The sequence below is a fragment of the Syngnathus acus genome, chromosome 21, assembly GCF_901709675.1.
Source record: "Syngnathus acus chromosome 21, fSynAcu1.2, whole genome shotgun sequence".
In the NCBI taxonomy this organism is placed as follows: Eukaryota; Metazoa; Chordata; class Actinopteri; order Syngnathiformes; family Syngnathidae; genus Syngnathus; species Syngnathus acus.
The window spans coordinates 6,675,992-6,701,731 of NC_051105.1; the positions used below are offsets into that span (position 1 = coordinate 6,675,992).

General features: G+C 45.5%; 1 protein-coding gene across 5 annotated transcripts; it reads right to left on the reverse strand.

The window, feature by feature from the left end:
- Positions 1 to 198: 198 nt before the first annotated feature.
- On the reverse strand, positions 199 to 24,065 carry bcl9 (BCL9 transcription coactivator). Of its 5 annotated transcripts, XM_037240106.1 has the most exons (11): positions 23,368 to 24,065; positions 19,633 to 19,843; positions 14,382 to 14,531; positions 9,104 to 9,563; positions 7,454 to 7,767; positions 6,625 to 6,732; positions 6,333 to 6,519; positions 5,872 to 5,965; positions 3,630 to 5,796; positions 3,019 to 3,291; positions 199 to 2,594 (listed from the first exon to the last, which is right to left on the reverse strand). In XM_037240106.1, exons 4-11 carry the CDS (start codon positions 9,382 to 9,384, stop codon positions 1,552 to 1,554), a joined length of 4,467 nt encoding a protein of 1,488 aa, XP_037096001.1. In that variant the 5' UTR covers positions 9,385 to 9,563; positions 14,382 to 14,531; positions 19,633 to 19,843; positions 23,368 to 24,065; the 3' UTR covers positions 199 to 1,551. The 5 variants fall into 5 exon arrangements, with proteins under 5 accessions (XP_037096001.1, XP_037096000.1, XP_037095999.1 ...); XM_037240105.1 differs by lacking the exon at positions 14,382 to 14,531 and having other exon boundaries at positions 23,881 to 24,065; XM_037240104.1 differs by lacking the exon at positions 14,382 to 14,531.
- Between the last annotated feature and the right edge of the window lie 1,675 nt (positions 24,066 to 25,740).

Sequence of the window (25,740 nt, forward strand, 5' to 3'; positions counted from 1 at the left end):
AATCACTCACCTTTTGAAGACTTATGGACAACGGCGTTACCTTCTAGTTGCACTTTATACGCATTATTGGCGAATGTAGGATACAGGGTGGGACCAAGGTAAAAGCGATTTGAGTAAAGAAGAAAAATATTCCAGGGCAGGACCTTTGAGCCACAACATACTGTCCATCCACACATGCACGCAACGGACGACGACATATAAATATATACCAAAACAATATCTTTTATTTGTAGTCCATCACCACAGCCCTGGTAGACTATTTGCACCAAAGCCAACGGAGAAACACATGACAAGCTTATACAACAGAGAAAAAGAGAGAGGAAGTCAACTGGATGGCAAAAAGCAGTGCGCGTTTACATTGGCGTCCCGGACGCGCTCTCGCTTTTGATATCGTTTCACCAGATCTAGCTAATTCTAGTTCTATGTTACCTGGCATACCCCGCCCGATTCGGCATTGAGCCCACTCTGCGGACCGTTGGAGGGAGGGGGAAGAGGGGCGGGAAGGGATTATTGCTATGGGAATGATTTACCCAGAGTCAACAAGAGAGTCGAAAAACAACAAAACAAAAAAGTAAAAACAGGAACAAGAACACACATAACACATCTGGGTATTAGCAATAGGATGTACGCTGGCGAAAGAAATCCTGGAAGTTTCAGCACGACTTCTAATAATGTGTGGTATTAATTGTGTGCTGCAAAGCCCCTCAGGATCTCCCCCCACACACTTCATGTGGTTAAAAATAAAAAGACGCTTTCGGCAGACGGTCCATGTTTGTGCTTTTTCTTTTTTTCTTTTTTTCTTTTTTAATAATACTATTATCTTAATGAGGTCATAGTTTGGTTTGTTATACACTGGAGTTACAAAGGAAATTAAAATAGACTAATATTCGAATAGCCCACCAATGGTAAACAGTACAGTTTTTTTAGGGGAGGGGGGGGCGCTTCCTTCCCCCAAGTAAAGTCAGGTAAGAGGAGTCGAGAGGTCACTGATAGAATGCCTACACACACGCGCGCGCACGCACACACTCTCATATCACACACGCTCACATGTCTATACTGTACAGAAACAGTCAAAAACAATGAAGACAAGATGAAGTTCTACCCAAGTCCTCACAAAGCACTAATTCTCGATCCTGTTCCTGTTCAATCCTGTTCCATACCACGTCCATGATTTTGTTTTGTTCTTAATTCGGAGAAGGAAAAAATAAGATGGACATATACTGTAGCATCTCCATATTGACTTGATTCTTCTTTGTTGTCCAACTCCTCATGAGAATTCCCCCCCAAGACACAAAAACTGTAATTTTTTTCTTTTTTTGCGAAACCAATGCACAACAATTCCATACATTCTGAAGTTCATAAGTCAAAATTGTTCTTGTGGCAAAAAGTACTTCCACCTCCACTGGGAAAAAGTCCCCGCAGTCCAGAAGCGTGACGTGACCGGGTGTCTCCGTTCATCTGATTCCAGGGTACATCCACCGTTTTTGGATAATACTTCCTCACTTTGCCTCTTACTCCCTCCCAGAACATTCCAGGTACAAAGTTTCCGAATTAGAACATTCCAGGGCCCGGACTGAAGCCCATGTCCATGTCACGCGCCCTCATCTGCCCCCCCATCATCATTGTCTGCTGCGGGGGGCCGCCCATGCCCTGCAGTGACATCATCATGTTAGGGGAGCCGCCCGGGCCGGGGTGGGCCATTTGCCGTCCCTGCATCATTCCCCCGGGGCCGCCCGGGGACATCATCCGGGGCTGGTGACCCATCATGCCTTGGCCCATGAACCCCGGCGGGCGCATGGAGTTGTGGCCGGGGTTGCCCATTGGCATGTCTTGGGGCCCCATGCCCCCACCGGGACCCCCCGGCATCCCCCCCATCCCCTGCATAGGCATGCCCATTCTCGGGGGGCCGTCACCCATCATGGCCTGCATGGGAAAGCCGGAAGGATGCGATGGTTTGCCACCGGGGTTGTCCCCCCCGCCGCGAGGGAAGTAAGACAAAGTCTGGCTGGGCTTTTCCGAAGGGATAATCCTGGACAGGTCAAACTCGGGGATGCCGGACGCTCCCGGCCGCATCACCTCGTGAAGGTCTGCCTCGCTGAAGCCGCCTTGCATGTTGCTGAACTCGGGTCCTCCAGGGGTGTTCGGTTTACACATGCTTCCGTCCGGCCCGCCCCCGTGAGGCATGTTCCCCATCCGCGCTCCCATCGGCCCGCCTTCTCCCTGGAAGCCCATGGGGTGGCCGGGGAAACCTTGGTGCCCACCGGGCCCGTTGTGCGGAGAGAAGGGGCCTTGCTGAGACGGGGACTGTGTGAGTGGGTAGCCTTGATTTCGGTGGGGATAACCCAGACGTCCCTGGGGCATCATTTGTGGGTTGGCCATCCCGGGGTCTTGCGGATTAGTGGGGATCATCATGCCGTGGGGCATCATACCGGGGCCCATGTTGGGGGCATTAGGAGAGGGCATTTGTGGGGGCATTCCGTGCGAGAGGGGCTGGGATCCCATTGGGTTCATACCGAGGGGGCTGAGGGCTGGCATGGGTCCGGAGTTGCCGGGTCCCATCATGCGGGGATTGCCTTGGTGGTTCATTGGCATACCTTGTGGACAAACACAAAAAGGTGGACAAACACAAAAAAGGTATTATTCTTGGTACAAACCTATTCATACTGGACCCATTCTACTTTGCGGTGATGGTAACATTTTTATCCATTGGTCCAAAAATTACTTATTTACTATGAATACTTTTTTCATTGCCAGTGACATAGTATACTACTGTAGTGAGGCAAAGCAAATAAATTGTCTTCCACTAGATGGCAGAATTTACATAATTATTTGAATGCCCCTGTGACCATTCATCCAACATACATGACATGCACACACACAATGATTCAATGAGTCACCGTTATTGCAGCATTTTCAATGTGAGATAGACGATATAAGTTTGCAATGACATTCTTTTCATAAAAAATATGTGCCTTGGCTCAATTAAGGTTGGGAAAGGCTGTTGTTGCGCTACGATACCGTTGTTGTTGACTGAAGGCAGGTTAGGGGAGCGTGCCGGGGGCGAGTCGTCATCGGAACTGGCGACGGTCTTGATGGCGTCGTGGTAGAGCGGCGTGGAGCTGGGCATGGCAAACTTGGACATGCGCGACATCATGATGGAGAGTGGGTTCTGGGACAGTGTGGGCTCGGGTGGGATGGTGTAAGGGCTCCCCGATGGCACGTTGCCCGGGAGGGACATTGGGCCAGACGGTGCACCGGACGATGGCGGGGCGGGGGCAGGGCCATTACCGCCTGTGTGGTGAGAGTACAAAAACATGAATTAAAAAAATGGAATTTCCTGGCATACTGGTTTTTGTTTTTCATAGAGACAATTGTGACTGTATGACCACAAGATGGAAGCAGTGGACAGCGGAGTCATAATACAGATAAACATTGTAGAGTGTCTGGAATTAGTACCAATCAGATAGTGTATTTCAGAATCATTTAAGGCTAATATTTTTATGGATAAATAATGTAACAAGGTTCATATCTCAACTATGGCCTTACAACAATCCCCTCCCAAAAAAATGTGCATCTGTCTGTGTTCAACTACAAAAACGCTGTTAATATATTGCAAAAGGACACACTACCTTGCTCCATGTTCCCCATCATGTTCGGTGAGGTGAGACTGAGAGGGGGCTTTCCACCTTGTTGTGGCACTCCAGGACTCTGCATGGGAGGCTTTGGCGAGGAGGCCCATCCTGGCGAGGGATTGGGAAGAGAAGGAGACCTCATGTGAACAGGAGAGGCTCCCGCAGATCCCATCATGGAGTGTGGTGACTTCATTGGTGCCGATGATTGAGGTGCCGGGGGGGCCTGGGGCCCCGCAGGGCCTGTGAGCATGCCGGCCAGCTGGGACGGTGTCTGAGGTGATTTGAGGTTTCCAGAAGGTGAGCCCATCATGGGAGACTGCACCTGCCGCAGAGGAGGGGACTTGAGCGGGTTGACGCTGGGAGAGTTACCCCCACCTGCTTGGACATTCAGATCTGCTGGCTTGCGGCCTCTTTGGCCCTGTGGAGGGCCGGCATTGGGAGGCAGGTGGTTCATGCGACCGTTTCCTCCCGTAGGTGTGGCTCTGTGTTCTGGGCCAAACGGTTGATCTCCGTGCGGCCCCCTCATTCCTCCAGGGCCCCCCGGGAAAGGTCGCCCAGGCCCCATAGGAAAGTCTCCAGGTTGCGGCTGCTCAGGGAATGGCGGCCCTTGCATCGCCCTGCCTTGTCCGGCCATGTTTTCCATCGGAGGTCCTCCCCTCATTCTCATCATTTCGTCTGGACTCATGTTCATTGGAGGATCTCGTAACTTGGAAGGGTGCATGTGTGGTCCAGGCCCTGGACCGGGGCCCATGCCGAACTCGGGACCCATTTCTCGACTCCCTATTCCCTGGAGCCTTGACGATGGGCTCATAGGACCGTCACCGGGCATTCTTGGAAACATACCCATGCCATTTCCCGGTTCCATTCCACCTCTTTGATGGCCCATCATCCTTTGCATGTCCATCATCATGCCAGGGGGGAGGCCTTTCTCTCCCCCCATGCCTTGATGGAACATTGCTTCTTGAACCGACTGAGGGTTTGGGAAGCGCTCCCCTCGACCACCGGGGCCAGAGAACATGGCCCCCGGACCACCAGGAAACCCTCTTGCGTCTCCCATACGAGGCGGCATGTCGTCAGGCCACCCCATGCCAGGCCGCGGGGGTCCCTCCATCTCAGGATTGATCATCCCGGAGAAGCCGGGCATCCTCTGCATGTGGGGAGGCATGCCTCTCGGGCCGGGGCCAGGGCCCATGCCCATGCGCTCTGGGTAAGGGTCTTGTGGCCCACTTGGTCCTCCCCACATCTCTCCGGGGCCCATCTGATAGGGGGGCGGAGGTCCTCGTATCATGCCGCGTGGACCGTGGGGGTGCATCATCATGTCCGGAGGAAGTGGCCGATGTTGCATTTCTTGTTTCTTTCTCTTTTCCTCATAAAACTCCTGCTGTAACTTCAACCATGCCACCTGTTCCGGGGTCATTTGATCACCGTCTCCACAGCCACCCGGGCCCCCCATGTGGGGAGCCATTTCATCCTGTGGAAAAGGAGGCATGTCTCTGGGCCCATGTGGAGGTCCAAAGGGTGGACCTTGTGGGCGAGGACCTCCTGGTGGACCAAGGCTTTGAGATTGTGCCATCATCGCCTGTAAGGGGCCTGGCTCCGATCTTCGTGGAGGACCGTCGGGGCCTCCGTCGTGGGGCCCACCGTGAGACTGTGGAGGCCCAGGGGGTGGTGCGTCGCGGTCATCTGGAAAAAGCATGCGCTGGATATCTCGCAATGTCTGCAGCGAACGCTGGCGATGCTCCAACTGCTCTTGGGATAGACCTTCTGTGTTGGCCTCCATATTTAAAAGCTCCTGCGCCAACTGTTGCTGCTGCTGTTGGGGCGTGAGACCCGGACCCCCGGGGCCTACTCCCTGCCCTACTTCACCTGCGGTGGGAGCATTGAGGCCCGCCTCGGGTTGGTTCATGGGTGTCTGGTCAACTTGGCCTGCGTTGTTGCCGGGGCTACCGCCTGGAAGATTCTTTGATTCGATGCCCGCAGCTGATGAGCCATCCTGTGGAAGAACGCCAGATTGGCTTCCTTGGTTGGCGGACTGGGATTGGGCTGGCTCTGCCATGCCCGTTAAGGACGGCTTGGATCCAGGCTGGTGGCTCGGATCTTGGCCATGGGACGGCGTTTGCTGGGAAGGCTTGGAGTCATTTCGGAGCGCGTGTGCTGCATTGTTCTTGAGAAGAAAAATCATGATTAGAGAGGCGATGATGTTCATGTGTGATAAATGTAAATATGAATATGTCTTTACCAGGAGGTGAGCTTTGTCTTTGCTGTTGGAGATGTTCTTCATGTGGAAGGTGATGATGTTTTCCATATGGCCAGTCAGAACTGCATCAGCTGCCCTGAAGACAAGAAGAAAAGCTCATGTCAGCCAACAGACGCAATTATGTTTCTGCATCTGTATTCAAGTGGCAGTGGAAAGGACAGTCAGTGATCATGGCAACATCAGAAAGCAGTCGACCACTTTATATGCACACCCTCTGAGAGAGAGAGTTCATTAGGGGGGAAACCGCTGGTCTCTATTGGCATCAGGATTTCATTTTCTTTTGCTTCTGTAATCAATTTAATTGTTAACACTCTGGTTAAACACTTGATTATTTTCCTTTTCTGTATTCATCTCACCAAATAAGTGAAGCGCAGCAGCAATTTCTCACTCCAACCACCCTGCACATTTCAGAGAATGAATCGTGTTGCGTCAAGATTCCTTACTTGTTAGCCATCTCTGTGGTAAAGACGTAGACGAGTTTGGAGCCTGGTTTCGGGCCACTAGCAGGTTCCGTCGTGGAGCTCTGGCCTCCCAGTAAATTGTGAGAGGGCGTGGAGGAACGGCTGAGTCCAGGGTTGGAGGTAGAATGTGCGACAGAATCCGGTGGCTTCACGTCACTGGAGTTACAGTCTGCGAGACGGCGAGACGACGCGGCTTTAGGACGTGTTGCGGTGCAGTCGTGCGTGGAATTGATCAACGGATGGACCGCCGACACATGCTTGGAAGCACACTTACTGAAGAATCCTTTGTCATCTTCGTCACTTTCTCCCCCGGAGCACCAGTCGGCTCCACTGTAAGGCTGCCTCCTCTCTGCCACACACATCCTTTTTACTCTGCTACTGTCTGCACAAACACACAAAACCCATGGTGGATTTGTGAGTTACAATGAGAGGCGGGCATGTGTATACACACTAAATTCTATAGTGGTACAGAATAAACAGAAAAGCCACAAAAGTTCAATTGAGATGACTGGACTACTTGGTTGTCGAATGAAACTTTCAACAACCAAGAATCCATTTGCTTTGATTTAACTTTTGCACATTGACTGACATGATGGGGAACAAACAAAAAAAAAAAAAAAAAAGGGGGGATTTCAAGGCATCCTCAGTTTATGATGGCGTTCCATTACAATGGCAGCAACATAAGGTCCACTCAACATCAATCAACTTCCCCATATTCAAATATTTCCTTGAAAAGACTCTGGATGTAGTTCAAGTCTTGCTAACCAATGTCATGTAATTCTTTTTTAGACAGCAAACTAATTGACACTCAATCAAAAGCGGGGCCAAGAAGTTCACTCCATTTTGTCACCATTGTTTAAAAAAAAATGCACTTCATCAAATTTCCACTCCAAGATGGCATGGGGTCATCAGAGGGAAAAAACAGCATTCAAGCATTGCAGACTTTGTTCTGTTCTTTCAATGGTGAGCAGTTAAAAGCTTCATTACAAAGACAGACGGCGTAATTTCCCTATAAAATCATAGGTGCTGACAGCAAATCTTTACAAGGCCTCTGAATAATATCGGCCCCTGAAACCTGCTGCACATGAATCGAGTTGCCTTACCTTTTTCCTCACTGGTGGGTGTTCCGCTCTCCGGCTGTTCGAACGACTCCACTGATGTGCTTCGCTCCCTTTTCACTTTCACTTTGGAGCTGGGGCCGGAGGTCAAGCTCTGGCCGTTCTTCAGCCCGATGCCCCCTGCCACGTTTTGTGCTCCTTTGGCACCCAGGGTCTTGGGATCGCAGGGCGAGGGCTGCGACTGGCTGCCAGCGCTCCCTGGCTTACCCTGATTGGGCATTTTAGAGTCCATCTGGGAGGCAGTGGAGGGGGACATGACGGGAGGTGAGCGTACCATGGCCTCCGTCTTCGGTTTAGGGCTGATGCGAGGAAGAAAAAGAGACAAAAATAGTGGAATTAGTCTTCATGATTTTTTTTTTATCAATCCAAATATTTGATGGGTTATGCATGAGTGTGAAAAACGACCGCAGAAAAGGTCAGGGTGCAAACAGTTTGCAAATTGCGATATGAGAATGTTATTGTCTTTCTTTTATGTTGTAATGTTAATGTGTAAAAATAAATAAATCCGCTCAACTGAGTTTTGTTGTTGTTACTATACTATATGGGGCATAAAGCTTCTAACCATAAAAGCTTATGTTCTGCCTCATCTGAAGCTCTCCATGGAAATAATACAACATTGCAGAGACATGGTCGTCCCCTGTAGCAACGAGTGCTGCCGCCCTACTAGCTCACTATGAAAGCAGCTCAGTCTCGTGGAGCAGGACAAATCCAACTTTCTGAGAATTTTCTTGCCACACCCTAATCCCTCCCTCCCGCTCACTCACTCACTCGCCCTCGCACACACTTGTACAAGCAGTGTGTAACGAATGCCAACAAGTCCAAAAAGCACAACCGCAGCCTTGCTCACTCTATGTACAAACACATGAGGCTGCTGGGAGTAGAAAAGTAGGGGAGCGCCGGGGAGAGTTTTGGCACTCCAGACAGCTGTTTCCAGAGGCTCAAGCATGAGTTTGCAAGGAAAAGTTCCAAAGACAATGCACTCCCTGAACCCAGGGACATCTCCGGATGACACATGAGGACCTTTGCTTGAGGCCGCAGGGACAAGCTGAGGTTGGAGCTAAAGTGAATTTCAATACAGCAACGCGACAGATGAAAATACCATACAGACGTGTCGGCTCATTGCTTACGACTTGTCTTGTTTTTGTTCCCTTGACCTTAAAAGCTCCTGTTTACAGCATTCTCCTCCAAGTCATCTCATGCTGCAAAACTCGCCAATTGGACAAAAATAATGCATAATAAATGCTTTGGTATGTTTATAACCCAATGAGAGCCATCTGCCTCTTTATGAAACAAAAAATGCAAATTGTCAATCAACTCTTAATGAAGGAAGACTTTTGTCAAGATGGATAGACACATACATCATAATCAATGAGCTGGCATATTCCGACAAGTGGCGTATCGAGTCATGTTATTTGTTATTCTATAATTCTAAACACATATTTGTTGCTTCTGCGTTATTGACACAATCGTTAGCTTTAGGCTAACATTGGACTCGTCTGCTCGCTTCCACCGCGCATGTAGTCAAACATGTCGCAATAATCTATCAATTCTTTTTGCTCATGTTCGAGCTAATATTGGGACAAGTCTCAACAGTTGGCAGCTCTGACTAATCAATTGCTACATGGCCTCACTTACCTTTGTGTGTTGGTGGATGGGGAGTTCTTTAGCCTATTGGAGTGCATTGATGGGGTTACCAGTACGACAGAACAGGGCGAAGTGAGGTGCTGGTGGGGGCTGCCCGCGTGCGCGAGCGGCGCTTTGGCGCGGACGTTCCTGGAGCCGGGATTGGCGAGGTTGCTGAGGTTTCCCCGTCCGTCCTTGGCCTCCTCTCGCTCCTTCTTGCCTCGCTCCTTCTTGCTGAAATGTGTCGCTGCTGTACCTGCCGCCGCTGGCCTCTCCTCTTGGACCTCCAACATTCTCCCTCACGTCCTTGTCTATGTGAGTGTGTGCACGCGCCCTTGTGTGTGTGTATGTATGTGTGCGTTTATGAAAAGAGAAAATATATAAAAACAATAACAATAATCCAGGAGTCTTTTCTCGTTCAGTGCGTAGCTATGAATCTCCTCAAGGGGGCTTTCAATGGCCCTTGGGCACACTGTGGAGAAAGAGAAGGAGAAGAAAACAAATGAGAGAGGCTGTTAACAAAAATAGTACAAGAGACTTTAGTCTGAGAAAAACCAAATAGAATAAGTCACAACTAACAACCCTGGTAATGTACAATTCAGAACACGGGAAAAAAATTAAAGAAAAATAATTAAAACTCAACGTATTGAATTGTATGTATTTAAAAAAATATATATCTAACGTCTTGTGTCATACATAGTATTTATGAAATGCGTACTGGCCTGGTCAGCCCAGCATCATCAAATTTGAGAGGTCACAGTCACGTACGGCCATTGTTAACGAAGAACACAGCTAAGTCTCTATTGCCTCTAAACACGATTAATCCATTATACATCATCGTCAGACCTCTTAACTATTGATTATTTCACCCATCCACAGTCACCATTACGCACGTCGTCAAACCTGATTGGATCATTTGCCAGATAAAATGGTTTGAAATTGCTTTCTTGGCCACAACCAAATCACACCGACTTTGGAACCAGTTTGAGACAAGCAACTAGAGGTTAGTGTGGCCTACAAGCTGCTCGACTGCGTTGTTCACGGTCACACCTAACCAATGAACTGCACAAAGGAGTGAAAACTTTCGTCCAAATCAAAGGGTGATGAAAGGGCACAAAAAGATAACACACAACTGAGCTCCAAAATGCTAAACTTCTCTAAATAGTTTCACCTTTCAACTGTAAAAGCTTCAGAGGGGTTTTAGGGTTAAGTAAGTGTGGCTTTAAGTGCAGCTCGCTGTAGCAGACAGTGATGTGTAAAGCCAGAGGGGTGGGGGCGGGGGCAAGTAGCCTTTGTGTACTGGTGAGCCAACGGGAGGATTGCATAAGAACGCAACCCAGTGAGCTAAATTGCATTGTCATCCGCAAAATATTTAGGAGCTCTTCCAAACGCTTGACATTGTAACTGGCTCCAGAGTTCTCCTGGGAAGAAGGAGGTGGACCGTTTGAGCGGTCGAGTTCCGCGGGGGTTGGGGGTTGTCACTGGGAATGAGGCGAAAGAAAAACAAGACTCCTGCTACAGCAGCAGCGGCGGCGGCAGCAGCAGCGCTAATCTCTCAACAGTCTACTACAAGCAAAGTGATTTACGTCCACGCTGGACATATCGCAAAGGCACGTGGGCATAAGGAGGCTGCTTGAGCGCAAGAACAGAGAACCCTTATGTGTCCAATTTACACTGTTTGGACAAACCTCGCAATAAGGAAAGGGGGGGGGGGACACACACACCATAACACACAGCAGTGAGTGAGAGTTCTTCAGTGTGCTCAATATAGATCGCACTCTGTGATATAGTTCCAGAATTATGTGACTCAGTAGTAAATCAGATGTATGTAAAATGCACAAAATTAATGGGAAAAAAATCTATATTTTTTTTATTTTATATTTGAAGATGAGGGTTTGTTAATGTCGTGGTCAATATGCATTCATTCTGGTCTGCAACAAAAAATTGGGTAGAGGCAATTCAGAGCTTTTAATGAGGAAATAATTAAATAGCAGAGTAGGTTTATTATGTTCTTCAAAGATGGAAAGCACTTTCGATATTTCACCCTCTGTAGTGTCTACTGATTAGAATATTCAAAAACGAAGGGAGGGGTAATGATGCGGACGAGAGTCCTCAGAATTCTTATGGTCAAATAGTAGGCGATCAAGATGTTAGATTTTAACTTCTGGTTGCAGAATTGTTACTTTATATTCAGTTATATGTTCTCTAAGTTTGTTTTTCAACATTGCCAAATTCAGTTTTTGCTTAAACAAACAAAATGCCAGAACAGCAGGGCCTTAAAGCTTGAACCAAACTTGAAACATTCTAATAGATACAAGGTAAGGCTAACAAAATAAAGTTAACTTGAGTGTGCTGACTCTTGTTAAGAAATACAGGCATGTCCACAAGTGAAAGCGGCCTAGCAGCAACCACATATCGTCGAAAAGTTGAAAGACATATTAACATTCAAATCTCTTCAGCCTTGGGAACCTTTAAATATCGACTAACTTCACTTTCTTGCAATTCTAATATTGTGCTCAAGCGTGTGATATCTATCCTCACCAGAACATTTTTTACTTTTCTTTTTAAATACAGTATTATCTACTGATAGCTGTAATTTGGATTTTACTACTGTATTAGCATAGGCTAGTCATTAAGAGTACATTTGGTCTGATGACGTATAAATTCTAAAATGTTTGGAACGAACTCTGTCCTGAATTAAGGTACAGTACAGAACAAAGCGGCATATAATTCATCTCCAATAAAAAACACCAGAGCATTGTTGCGCAGCAATTTACAAGAAATGGAAGGAATCTCTACACTTTAGCTTTTACTAGCAATTTTCTGCTTCTGGACAAGAAGGCACACGTAGTTCCCTTTCCATTTGGAGTGGCTTTTCACTAAATGGTAGCATTTCATGACACGTTTATGTCACGGCGTCCTGGACTTGGCCACCAACCTGTCTGAGGTACTTCACCAGATTTGCACCAGAGGGGAGATAGGAGGATTGATACCCGTGTTTGGGGTTAATGGTGTGGGATATACACGGGTGATGGTGGGGGTTGTTGGCCTCGCATTAAACCCACTGTCCACCGATTTTAATTCATCTCATTGACTGGAATTTTTCTGACACATCTCACGGGAAGGCATAACCAAAAAACAAACGCGCTCGTCTTCTTCTCAGAGGCGCCGTCGGCTCGGCCTGCCAAAGTTTCAGCTTTATTTATGCAAATCCCGCTTTGCAATTCAGTCGCAAAGAAGTATTGCTCCCATCCCCGCTCTCAATCAGCTCGGTAGCTATCTCGACAATTTCTTCTTTAGGCTCTTTATTTGTTTAAGGCAAATTGGCCATATTTTGGCTTTTCTGAGAATGTATCATAATATACTGTCGATTGCAAAGCCAGCATTAAGGTACGCTAATGCAAAAAAGGCCGTCTTCCTCCATACACAAGGACATCACTTCGTCCTAAAGCTGGTGCTAGAAATTCTCTTCTTTTACTTACACCACATTTTGATCAATGTTGAGCAGTCAGCAGTGGATTTCTGCATTCACTCGGCTCAAAGAAAATGACCGTGACGGCTAAAGACATGCGAGATAATTCAAAGTTAATAAATTCTAATACTTATTCAAAACAGCCAGAAGTATTTGGAACTAAATCCTGCCTACATTCACCAAGAATTCTTTTTTTGAACTTAGACATTCTAGTGTTCCACTACTTTTCCACAAAGAAAGCCCCACAACAATCACACATCAAGCTGCTCTTTGTTTTATACCAGATGGGTGACAACCTGAGAAGCAAAACAAGTGCATCAACAGGGGGCTTATTTTTTCCACATTCTTTTGCGAATGATGGCAGACACCACAATACGCACCAAAAGCAAACTTTGGAACGCCGAGCTCATCGGCGGAGGTGACGCCACGCCCCGCACGTGGCATCATAACTCAAAGGCGACACACGCAGAATGTCAGGAATGCCGGGCGGCAGTGGAGCCGATAGACACCGACAACAACACACATCTACGGGAGATCACACATGACAAACTTGACATGAGTAGGCGGAAGTGGCGGAGACCTCTTGAAGCCAACCTGCTTCCAAAACTCTTTCTGCAGAAAAAAAAAATGGAATAAGGATAGGATAGCAACATATCAAGCGCCCACCCAAACCCGTCGCCATACCCACCACCGGGGGCTCTTCCGTCCCCGGGGAGGCGACATGTGCGTAGTGTCACGTTTTGTCATCTCATGGTGACAGAAGCCGCAACGCCTCCATCAACATGATGGAAGTGGCGAGGGAAACGAGAGGCTGGTGAGGAGGTGTGACACAGACATCCCCGTAGGAGGAGAGGGGTTATTACACCATTTGCTCTCTTCGCTGAGAGCCCAGGTGGGCGCCTGTGTCTCAGACACTGCGATACAAGCGGCGCACAGCTGACTCACAAGTGACACATCTGCTGGCGGACTCCCGGGCACAGCGCCACGAGCGGCGGCCCCTTCCAGCAGCCAGCCGGACCGGCTTTGGACACTCACAAGCACACACACTGCACATCTCTGCTCATCTGCATTTCGTCTCTGCATCTGCGGCTAAGTGCCGGCTTCTTCTTGGAACCAGGCACGGCTACTTCACACGAGACAAAGAATCACTTACATGTCAAGTGGAAAATCAGCCCAACGCGAACATGTGCAATATGGTCCGACTTCAAGCGGCACTTCCTATCCATTGTGCGAGAAGCAAATCACTCAATCAGCAAAATCAAATGAGACACTCCATTCAGAGCCATACCAACCTGTTTGGGAACTGCTTGCTTTGTGGAATGGTTCAGCTTGGTTCATTACATTCCTTGTATTCATCTCCAAGTAATATCGAGCAGCACTTTCCAGTACGCATTTGTTGAGGTGCTGGTTGTAGTGGAAGCACAAGCCTGATCAGTTTTAGATGTTCTCAGGGAAAATAAAACAAATAGACTCTGATAGAAGCGTAACCACCCCTGGAGTCTATCCTAGTTAAGCAAGTTGAGTGAGGTGAAACAAAATTTCGTAATCTGCTCTGAAATTTAAACAGGTTCCTTCTTGGCCAAAGCAGCCTTCATACTGTGTAATGGGCTAGGTAGAGTTCTTTTGTAGCCACAGGAAGAGCAGGTCATAAAATAAACACCTGAACGAACATACAGGTTCAGCTATAATTCCAAGCAAGTAACTTTGCTGTGTGCCTTAATAAATAGCTCTTTTTTTTTTTGTACTTTAGTTATCTCTGTAAACTCAGATGATGCGTCACTGTGTCCGAGTCTATTGCTCTTGGTCTTTTTTGCTAACCTCATTTTGTGAGGAGAATCTCCCAGCCCCCATCAGACTCGTACTTTCTTCCTGTCCCTTGACCGTGCTCCCTCCCTCCCTCCTTTCTCACAGTTGCTCCCACACTCCAACCACATTCCTCCTCTTGCTCATGCTGGATGGACGTCTCTCCTGGTGGCAAAAAGCATTGTGGGAAATCCCAAAACTCAGTACCATTAGGAGGAACTCTACAGACCTTTTGGAAGCATTAGGCAATACTTTAATTCAGTTACATTAATGTTTTGCTTCTGCATGTATCAAATCACAAAAAAGCTTTAAATATGCGCAACGGAGACAGCAGCCGGGATGCACCACTCCAGGAAAGTCTCTCTTGTATCATCGTTTATTCATGTGCATTAAAATGCAATGCAAACGGTTGACCTTCCAACTGATCAGACCGCAAAATGAAGTGTCGGTTCAAGCAGTGGGTGGAAAAGCTGCGGTAATCCCCCGAAACATTGTCACTATTGTCGGAAGTATGGTTGGTAAACCGATCAATACGGTGACATCAAATATTTGTTTCTGAATATATGATACAAGTTGGAATATAGCGATTGCAAAAAATGTGAAAAGACTTTGTGTACTGAGGAATTACTGAGGGAAATTAAAACATGTACTTTGTTGTACAAACAGTCAAATGTGACTCAAAACATTGTCTTTGTACGATTAATACATCATCTACGAGTGCAACAGCATGACCCTGGAAGATAACAATATGGTAGCCAACACGACGGGAGCACCTTACATATATCTTACTGCCCCTCTGGTCTTTTTATTATTTATCGAGCAACTGCCATGAGAATAAGGAACCCAACTAATGCAGTAATGCAGGCCATGTGCAACCTCCTCCCCATCATAAAACGCAGCACTCTGGAGAACCAGACTGTGTCCCTGAATTACCCCAGTTTGCACGAGTGTGTCATTCCAGAGGAATTTTAAACACACTGGCTAAGACCTGCCCAATTAAATATACAGGCGCAGATAAATACATGCACGCTTATACACATACCGCGACAGCCACGAGTCGGTACTTATTTGTCCTAATAACGTCTGAAAACTGCACCGCCGCTTTATGGCTTTTGATGGTTGCAAAGGAGTTTGCAAACTTCTGCTCTTTTCTCTCCCGAGAGACCCCTAGACAACATGGCATCTTTGCTTTGCCATTAGCCACATGCTAAATGTGCTAGCAATTCAGTACAGCAACAGTGGTTTCTTATCCATTCAAATATAAAAGAAAAAACTATCTCTCACTCAATCTTAGAACTGACTGTTTGGCAATTCATCATTAAGTGCGTTTAATGACGCAATAAAAATCAGTGTCATCCCATTAATCATGTCAGCACGTGGTCATGTCAAAACAGATGAATTGTTTTACTTGGAATTATTTTCGAAATTACTATTTGGATTCTTGACATGAAATGTATGCTTCTACGCCAAAAGGTAATTAGACGGTAAATGAATAAATAAATCTTTTGGATAAGAGTTAAAATTACTACATACGCAGTCGGTAAAAAGCAAACAGGATGAAACATGCTGGTTTTAGACGTGACTGATCCAAAGTCAAGGTGTGGCATCCTTTTGGATGTCATCGTTCAGTACCATAAAAAAAAAAAATGAAACGGCAATGTCAAGTTTTGAAGCTTCAGACGTGTTTGAGTCGAGTCGACCGCCGTTCATCAGCTTGGACGCCGTAGCCGCAAATCAAGCCGAACACCGGGCGGCATTGCATTCGACTCATGTCACCAGCGCATGAAAAATGAATGCAGTACTTAAGGAACACATGTCAAATCAGCACTTAAGGATCAATATGATTTCCTCCGACGGTAGCTTGATTAATTCAGCGGCGTGACGAGTTTTGAAACCACAAATTTAATTAAAAGTGGGGGAGTGGTGCGCTCCCCGTGTGCATGAACGCACGCGCCCGTATCGATTGACGGCCTCTCCACGTTTACGTCATGTCATTAATATGGTAATTGTGAATGGCGGGAAGGGGATCGGTGGACTAGCAGTAAAACCAAAAGAAATCCTAATTAATTGGCAGACACTTTCAGAGTTCAACCTACACATTTTGGGGGGGGGGATCCATTGAGTTATCTATTATGCCTATTGAGTACCAGAGAAATCAGACCGTTACTGCAAGGATCCCCAAAGGCCACGAGGCAACAGTCCAGCAATGAGAATGTCTGTCGGGGCCAGGCGGGCAAGTCTACTTGTCGCACAGCTTTCAATCACAGCAGAGAAACATGAAAGCAGAATGACGGATGGGGGACTGATCCGTCCGTCACTTCCAGCAGCGCCGAAGACCACCTTTCCTAGCTGATGTACGCTCTTGAGTACAGCCATTTTTCCACAAGGTGGTACGAGTCATTCAGTTCGGTTTGGTTCCGGAAACCACAATCGGCTGCGTTGGCTCCTAAATTGTGTGACATCACAGTTTGGTAGTGTAACTTTTCTTTTGAAATATAACCATCTAAAATGGACGCGAAATTTGTTGTGGGACTGAACATGAGAAAATATTTTTACTCGTTTGCAGTTGCACGCTGTGTAAAAACAACTCCCTGTTGGAGCCCCAAAAAATTTCTTTTCAAAAACATCTCGGGTGGCTGTTTTCCCTTAATGTTATGATTTATATTTGTTGTGTGTTTTTATAAAACTGGTGACATTTCCATCATGGTCAGCAAAGAAGTGGATCAAATGCAATCCTCACGGAATTACTCAACCCAATTTGATGCTTTTCATACAAGCGAGCGAGACACCACTGTGGCCGATGAAAGTATGTATGAAAGTGTGTGCTGTTTTCCAATTTGCATTGCCTCTGCCTGTGACGCACAACCATGTGTTAATTTGACAGAATAGGTGGCAATTTTTTGGTGTACCGGTTTATCTACTAAAATTACAACAGTGGCATTAAAAAGAAATGCCCCGCCGGGTTTTTAAGTGCATCGTTACCATTTAAGTTGAATCTGTCAGACCACGGCCGCTGAATAACTGAATGTGGTCACACAGTCAAGTTTGGTGAGCCGGCAAATGGAGAGCCATGGAAAACATTGCTTATATTAACAGTTTTGAGGCTTGCTATTTCTGCCAAAATACATTTTCTCCGGTTTGTTTGTTAGTCAGCAAAACTATGCCGAAACTACTCCCCCTCCCCCTTAAAAGCAATGCAAGTGCCTAATCTTCTGGTCATTCCAGTTTATTTCATGGTGCGATTCCCTCAAAGGTTGGAACAGGTGGGCTATGCTCGACTATGCATGGGTGCACCACCGAAACATTTGTAGAATTAAAACAATCGCTCCTACAACTAGTCATGAATGATATAAGGCCGACTAAAAAAAACACCAATTTGAAACAACCAAGTCACAAAGAAGTCTGTCGTCACCTAAAATGGGTTTCTAATCCATTTTGATATGCATAATTTTCAGTCCGCTAACAAAGTGTTGTCATCCAAACTAACTTTAACGCTCATAGCATGGCTCCTACTCCACAGCACAACTATCATGATGGCTTGAATTTTGATGTTATTAACATGCATCAAAGGAAACAACAAAAAGTGAGTCTAGAGACTGAAAATCAATACGGCGGCCAAGCAGACACTTCAACACGTATTATCTGTTTGACTGGGAAAGGAGACCCCCCCCCCCCCACCCACAAAGCACTCCGTAGGGAAGTGAGCAAACCGCCTCCAAGATAGCACAAATCTTTGGAGTTTTAATTAGAAATCCCACTGAGCAAACAAATACAGAAAGAAACATGAGAGGCCAATGAACAGAAGAAAAAATAAATCCTCTGCTGCCTTCCATCAATATCCATTTCCCGGGCGTCCTTCACCTCCCCACGGTTTTCAGTTGACATGCGCTGGGATTAGATAGCAGATAAATAAACTGCCTGGACAGAGATGTGAGGAGGAGCAGCATGACCGTGTTTTGTCCACGATTGTGTCCAAATTGGAGAATAAGACCGAACAACATGCAGAGGGAGCCCAGTGGCGCGGCCCATGACGTCCTCATTCCTCTGGAATCGTTAACGCCGCAACTCAGGGGCTTCCTCTCATCACGACAAAGCTATCGATGCCTTCGCAGATAAATGTCAAGAGAGAGAATATGTGCCAGAGTCTTTATAGTTGCACGGTGCTTGAATATACATACGGGGCAGTCTTACAAATTATTCTGGCAAAAAAAGCAAGCATCATCTTTGGTGATATTGCACAGTCAAGACATCAGCAAATCTTATGAGATTTATTCTCGGTCCGCGTGATAACTCCACAAATCGCCATCATCATTCGCAGAGTTCACTCCCATACTCAAGAACTTGCACTGGCTCCAATCTCCTTCTCACCGGCTCCCTTCATCTTTCTGCCCTCATCCATCGCACCTTCTACACTGGTCTCCCTTAATGCTTCACACTGCACCTCCAGCTTGTTTATCCTATTTTGGGTCTGTCGCTCTCAGGCAGGTAGCCAAAGGCTTTCACTTCCACGGTCACTCCAAGATATCGACTACCTCCACAATTAAAATCCTGTTTTAAAAGGCCTCCATCTGCATAGGCCATCTGACTTTCACACATTTTATGACCTTTCTTTTACGGCATACCTAATTATCGTTACATTTTTATTACTGTTGTAAGGTGATCTTGAGCACCCTGAAAGGCGCCTACAAATACCCATGCACTGGTATTGTCTTTCGCTTTTGTGCCTTTGTGATACCGCCACATTTGTACCATACAAATTTCTTTGTACTGACTATTTGGTCAAATAAAGCCAAATTGACTAAAACATACGAGGAGCAGAAAACCAGGTGTGTTCTGTGTTTATGTGAAAAAAATCAACTCCCAAGCACAAGCTGTAATCTTTGCCGCCATGCATGTCATCAGAGTTAAGGGTGATTACACAATCTTACTAGACTGCGGCAAACATCTTGTGACAGCAAAGAATGTTATAGAAAACACTAAAACAATTTATTACAGAGACAGACAACTCGGATGTGATTATTTCGATTTCCAGTATTTCCTCTTGGACATTTTTTTATTTGCTATTTGAAGAAATCAGAGGCAGACGTTTGACCCAAATCAGATTATGTGCCACTTCAAAAAATATATAAAAGAAATATATAGTTTTAAAATGATCTGACCACTACAAATTGTAGTTTCTCCAAAAATATGTAAAAGAAAAACAATCAATATGACAGGGTGTGTTTAACAGGGTTGAAAGAGAGCAGCAGAGTTGAGTTTGACTTACCTCAGAAGCCCCCCCTGCCCCTTGAGCAGGGCCTCATATGGAGGACCAGGCCTCAGGTCTCCTGGGCACTGATGTGTGCTTGCCGCCGGAGCCCTTGTAGTCAGCCCCCTCCCCCCTGGAGGCTGCGAGTTTGTGTGTGCGCGCAGGCGTGTACACTTGCAGGAAGCTAGCTGCCCGCTCACGACACCCTACAGCCACAAGTCATTCACACCTGCAACACACAGAGAGAGACAACTTTGGTTCAGCGGGTGACAAGCAAATAAGTGCAGCGGCGAGGAAAAGCACCAAGTCGCTCGTGATGACATGACAACATGAGCAAACAGAAAACGGAGGAAAAAGTTTTAGGTCACTGTTTTTTTAGGCTCCATTTCCAACCAAACATTTCAACTTGAAGCTATGCGGGATCACATGAAAATACGATATATGCTCCATCTTGTTTGCAGAGGTACGGAAAAAGGTCCAAAAAATGCAATTTGTGATTTGGTGTCACGCTACTCAGAGATGATTGCCAGGAGTCGTGTAGTCATGTGGATAGGTGGAAGTGATGCCCCTGGTAAGCTCATTTTAGCATTGTTGCATGTTTTATTTGGGGAATTTTCTGCCTATTGGTGTTCAGTACTCATCAGCTTGATAGGATTCCCATTTTTTTATGAACTTCTGTGACTGGCGTCTGCACATTTGCGTCCATTTGTTTAAGATGTTGCCCGAGTAAAGATGCTACGTTGGCTACTAGCTAGACTGACAGGGTAGCTTGTGATGAAGCGTGTTCTGCTCTTCTAACCCACTAAATTGATTGAATTTTATACTTGTGTGACCATAATGTGAAAAAATCAGCTGGGAGTATCAGCCACGGGAGGTTTATTAAAGTGCGTTATCGTTTTTAACAGAATGGTTCATTTATCCCTGTATGACAATATAAATAAATCAAAAATAGCCTGTGCAAATAAAGGTCTTGCTATGGAGACAGTTTGGTCTCTGGAACAAATTACAGGAGGTTCCTCAGTTTATGACTGAGTTCTGTTCTATGGCGGCAATGTAACCCGAACCTGTAAGTAAGTAAACATTTTTACGCTCCTGCGCAGCCTAGTTAATAGTGCACCACTTGTAACCTCAAAATGTGGTATACCGGGACAGTTCTAGACCAAGGACCCCTTGAATTCCAGACGCAGTTCATTTCAATGGGAAATCTTGTTTTGAAAATCAACCAAATCAGAGCCCAATCCAGACGGGCACCATTTTGTTGGCGGCAAACATATGACGGCTCGCTATAATGAAAAGACGACAGCGTTGAATTGAAAGAAGAGATAAATAAGAACCTGTGTGCATCGCATAAATAAATGATGCAAGCAGACAGTGGTGTTGCTTAGCAATTGAGGGGGCCCTCAGTCTTCAAATAAAAAAAGTGTGCCTTGTGTGCATGGAAACCAAGCTTGGACAGCACAGCACATACATAGTCCATAAAATGCTTTCTTCTGAGACACAAAAAAAGCAATTATAAGTACTTCTGCCTAAAATGTAAAAAACTGTCACATGGGAACCTTATTGGGTTACTAAAAAGGTCTTAACACAGTGACAACTAGGTGGCATATTGACGTTGATATGATTGCAAAATCTGAAATATGACCAAATAAGGCTTTCAAAGCCATATACAGAAATAAAAAAAACCATCAAGCAACACCTCATCATATCTCACTAAACCTCGGGTGAGAAGCAACAAAGCATGAACGTGCGACACTTGTTCCCCAAAGCAGTACCGAGCGCAACAGGGGGATGCTATGGGAAGAATATACATACAACAAGGCCACTAGCATTAGCTGCTAACTAGTTAACCACTGACTGTCTGCAGTCCATCCATTATCTGAACTGCTTATCCTGGCAGGGGGTGGGTACAAATTAAATTCCATTACCTGTGTATGCCTCGGAAGAGAACAAAACAACAAGCAAAAAAGGGTTCAAAGTGGTATTCAAAGTGAAAGCTAACTTTATTATAGTAAGAACTTGGAGCATTTAGCGCTGATTTGTCATTTAACCGGCTCGAAAACAAAAAGCCTCTTTTAATTACAATAACAGCTCAAAATGTCAGTCTATACCATATAAGTTTGTATTCCAATGTCGTTTGTATTCGAACGCGGGTACTGCAAAAAGTACATTACACCTAGCATGATGTAGTGTTACTCTTGTTTTGTCTCGAGGGGTGTTCAATTTCTTTTTTTTTTATTCACTTTCATTGCTAACCAGAGGTGAATAATCCAGCTAAGGAACCAGGGGCTTCCGAGTGGAGGCTGTGCATGACAAACAACACCCTTCGGTCAGGCCTTCTGTCAAAATCAAAATCACGCATCTACACCTCATATTTCATTGTCCTGTGTACTCTTAAAAGATAAATGACACAGGATAGCATTTTTAGCTTAGGATGACGAGGTCTGTCGTTTCCATTTTGACGGGCAACAACAGTTCAAAATGTTGCAACCAGATTCCATCAAATCAGTATGCATACAAGATAAGTCAATGGGGCATGTTTACGTGACACGGGGTTCAGGATTTGCCATTTTAACCTATACCACAGCTCAAAATGTCCCATCTACACCTTGTATATTAAAATTCTACAACAAGCGTACGTTTATAGGGCAACAAATGGCAAGACAACATATGTTTAAGAATGCTAAAACTAAAATATGTGTGGATTGTGTCAAATTGACAACTTTGCAACTTGGTTGACATGAGCCATGCTTATTTCAACTAAGTTATAACATCTTTAAACTATAAAAAATTGTGAACAGGGTCCTCTTGCAAGCTAATTAGCTTTAGCATGTTTAGTTGTGGGTGACACTAAGCCCATACCTGCCCCTACCTGATAAGCGCATCACCGAAAACGCTACAATTGTGTGACTAGACAAGAAAAGAAAAGGTTTTTACCCATTATTTAAAAATGGAGACCAGATTGTTACACCTTGTCTGTGGACACAAGAAGAAGAAAAAAGCTATGCTAGCACTACAATAACCTGTGGCTCTGGTCCAATGCAAAAAACAAAGCTACACACACTTTAGCATATTTGAAATACGATGTGTGACACAGCACAAAGCCGCACAAACTTCTACACAAACGGCCACCTAAAATACACTCACATGGCTACAAACCCCAAACTATAAATAAACTTAAAGCACACGTTGGCTACGCATCAGTCGAAAGTCTCGAGAGTCCCCCACCTCCCCACTGAATCTCAGCGCCCCACTTGGAACTCCTGGCGGATTAAAAAAAAAAAAAAGTCAAGTGAATGGCGCTTGAAAAAAAAAAAAACTCCAGGAACTTTTTTTCTCCCATTTTTCCCCCCTAAAAAAAGAAGTTGTTCCTTTTTGGCCACAGAGCTACTGCTGTGGTGGGGGTGGGGGTGGGAGGAGGACTTGAGCATTCATGGAGCCTCTCAGCCAGCACAAACAAAGTCTTCCCCGAAGAGGGAGGCCAGTGGACGGAGAGAACAACGACGTCTCGCCTGGCCGCGAACGCAACACGAGAGGTGCCATCACGGTCTCGCCGTGGCTTCATAAAGAAAAAGCCCCCAGTGTGAGGGCCCTCGGTCGGCTGGCGTGCGTTGTTCAAGTTATGCTAGCTCAGTTAACAATGTAACAATTAAAATGAGAAGGCTCAAGGCCTTTATAATCTCTCGCCGCCGCCGTAGACGAATCACACCAAAGAGCTTTTTTTTTTCTTATGAAAACAAAAAAAAAATACAATACCCCACGTCCGCGGAGCTCCAGTGGAATGCACAACACGCACGGCGAGCATTGTATCCTTTTTTTCCATTTTCCCAACAAGATCGGGCGGTCCTCCGCTGTCGGCGGCTAAAATATCAGCATTTCTCCGCGGCTTTTGCGCCATGCCGAGACCATCGTGAATAATCCGCTTTTGTCGCGCTGGTTGCTTGGTGGGAATGGGAGGAGGAGGGGGAGAGGCAGAAAAAAATGGGGCTTCTGTAACGTAGAAAAGGAGCGCCTCGGTTGTCCGCCACGGTTGTGGACGCGACGCGGGGCTTTGCTAGCCAGCAGCCGAAGAGCCTTCGGGTTGGTGGGTGGGGAGGGGGTGTCGTTCAGGAGGGAGACGGACGGATACCGGAGTTAGATGTCCCCGGGAGGAGGAACTCGCGTGTGCCCCGTTGCCAGGAGGCGAACTGTGCCCTTCCACTGGCGACACTTTTCTTTTTTCTTATCCACCTGGATTCGTCGAGGGCCAGCAAAAAACATGACACTCACCTGGGACTTTTAAATTCCTTTAATTCCTCCTTCACGGAAAGCCAAAATCACAACATGGTCGCGGCTCCATAATAAAATACAAATACGTCCCCCCCCTTAACCCGAGTTTTTCCAGTGGTCCTACTCCATTGGATCCCAGTCAAGATTTCCTGACGTCGCTCTACTAGCACTACCGCCGACAGTAGCACCCCTATCCGTTGCGCTCAAGTGGTTTGCTCCGAAATCTAAGTAGCAATTCTAGGTCAGGTCTGTGTGCCAGTGAGGCTACCGTCGGACAGTAGAGGCACACTCGTGAACGCCTTCCTAAAAAAGAAAAATTAAACTCATTCACCAAACCACTCAGATAAAAAAAAAAAGATTTGAGAGGAATTTTGTCAGTTTTGGGACCAACTTCCCAATTTCTCTGGCAGGAAATGCGTTTGGACATCACCGTCTCTATGGATGATGGATGACGTCACGATATTTTTTAATTGAATATTTTATTTATGCACTATTTTCACAATTTATATGAATACACTTTTAGATGTTATTGTCTGTACTCACACTGATGTCTTCCAAATTGACTGACAAGAGAACTTGAGGATAAATTGATATTGTTCATAATTTTAGTTTACAAATTATGATGTATTTTATTTTAAAAATGCGTTATTTGATTAAATATCAGTTTCGACGTTACCTAGAGTCGCTGCAATCATTTAAATGAAAACACGTGAAATATTTTTTTATTCATCTAATTGTTTTTTGTCAATACAAAATATGAAATGGTTTATTTTCACTTTTTAAATTGCTTCCTTCCAAACGTGTTGTCACTGTCTGTATTTGTAATGTATTTTTATACTTAATATTGCTGGCGACCAGTTCAGGGTTCAGGCTCCAGCATCCCCTGCAAGCCCGAACAGGATAAGTGATGTTGAAAATGGAATGAATGCATATTTAAAAGAGGGGCTCCTTTATTCATTCATCATTATAAAATCATATAAGTGCCTACATATTCCACAATGCACCAGTGCAGCATTTCTTTCACACATCATATGGTCCACTCCCCTCCAGACTCGATTGTAGTTTCCCAGCCTTGATGATGTCATCTGTTGTAACTCTTCTGGCTCCTTCAGTATAAATGATAAGAGTCTGTTCCAAAAGAAATTGCACAGAGATTGAGTGAGATGCTTGCATTCCTTTCATACAAGTGTAAAAATAAGTGAACACATGAAGAAGAGAGAATTGTGATCAGAATAAATGAAACACTGTGTAAATACTATTTGAAAACATATTTTTTCATACAACACATCATTAGGACTGCTTGGAATGTTGTGTGACTGTCACACTTCATAATGGATAGTGATGAGTATTACAAATTATCATAATTAGTATATATTAGTATAAATTAATGGAATGCTTCTGTGACAATATTATATTAAGAATAGGAATGGGGGGGGGAAACAGATTGCCGAATGTTTTTTTTTTCCTTGAGTTAGCTCAACATCATTCCATTAAGCGAGAGTCATTCACTATTATGCACTTTAATGTTCCCGCTGAGCAAAGTCATTTAATGACATTTTGGATTTTAAAAATAGACCGCAACCCCTCATATCACTTGTGGCGCAGCATCAGCATCACACACACACACTCACACACACACTTACACACACACTTACACACACACACACACACACACACACACACACACACACACACACATGTACGTACAAGAGAGCGACTATCACAAGCCTCCAAGGAAGAGTGAAACATTAAAGACATGCAACGTGAGAGTGGTCCTCCTCAATTATTAATCAAGATACATTTCAAATGTAACCCAAATGTATAATCAGGACAACTGGGGATTGAATTAATTGCTAGTTA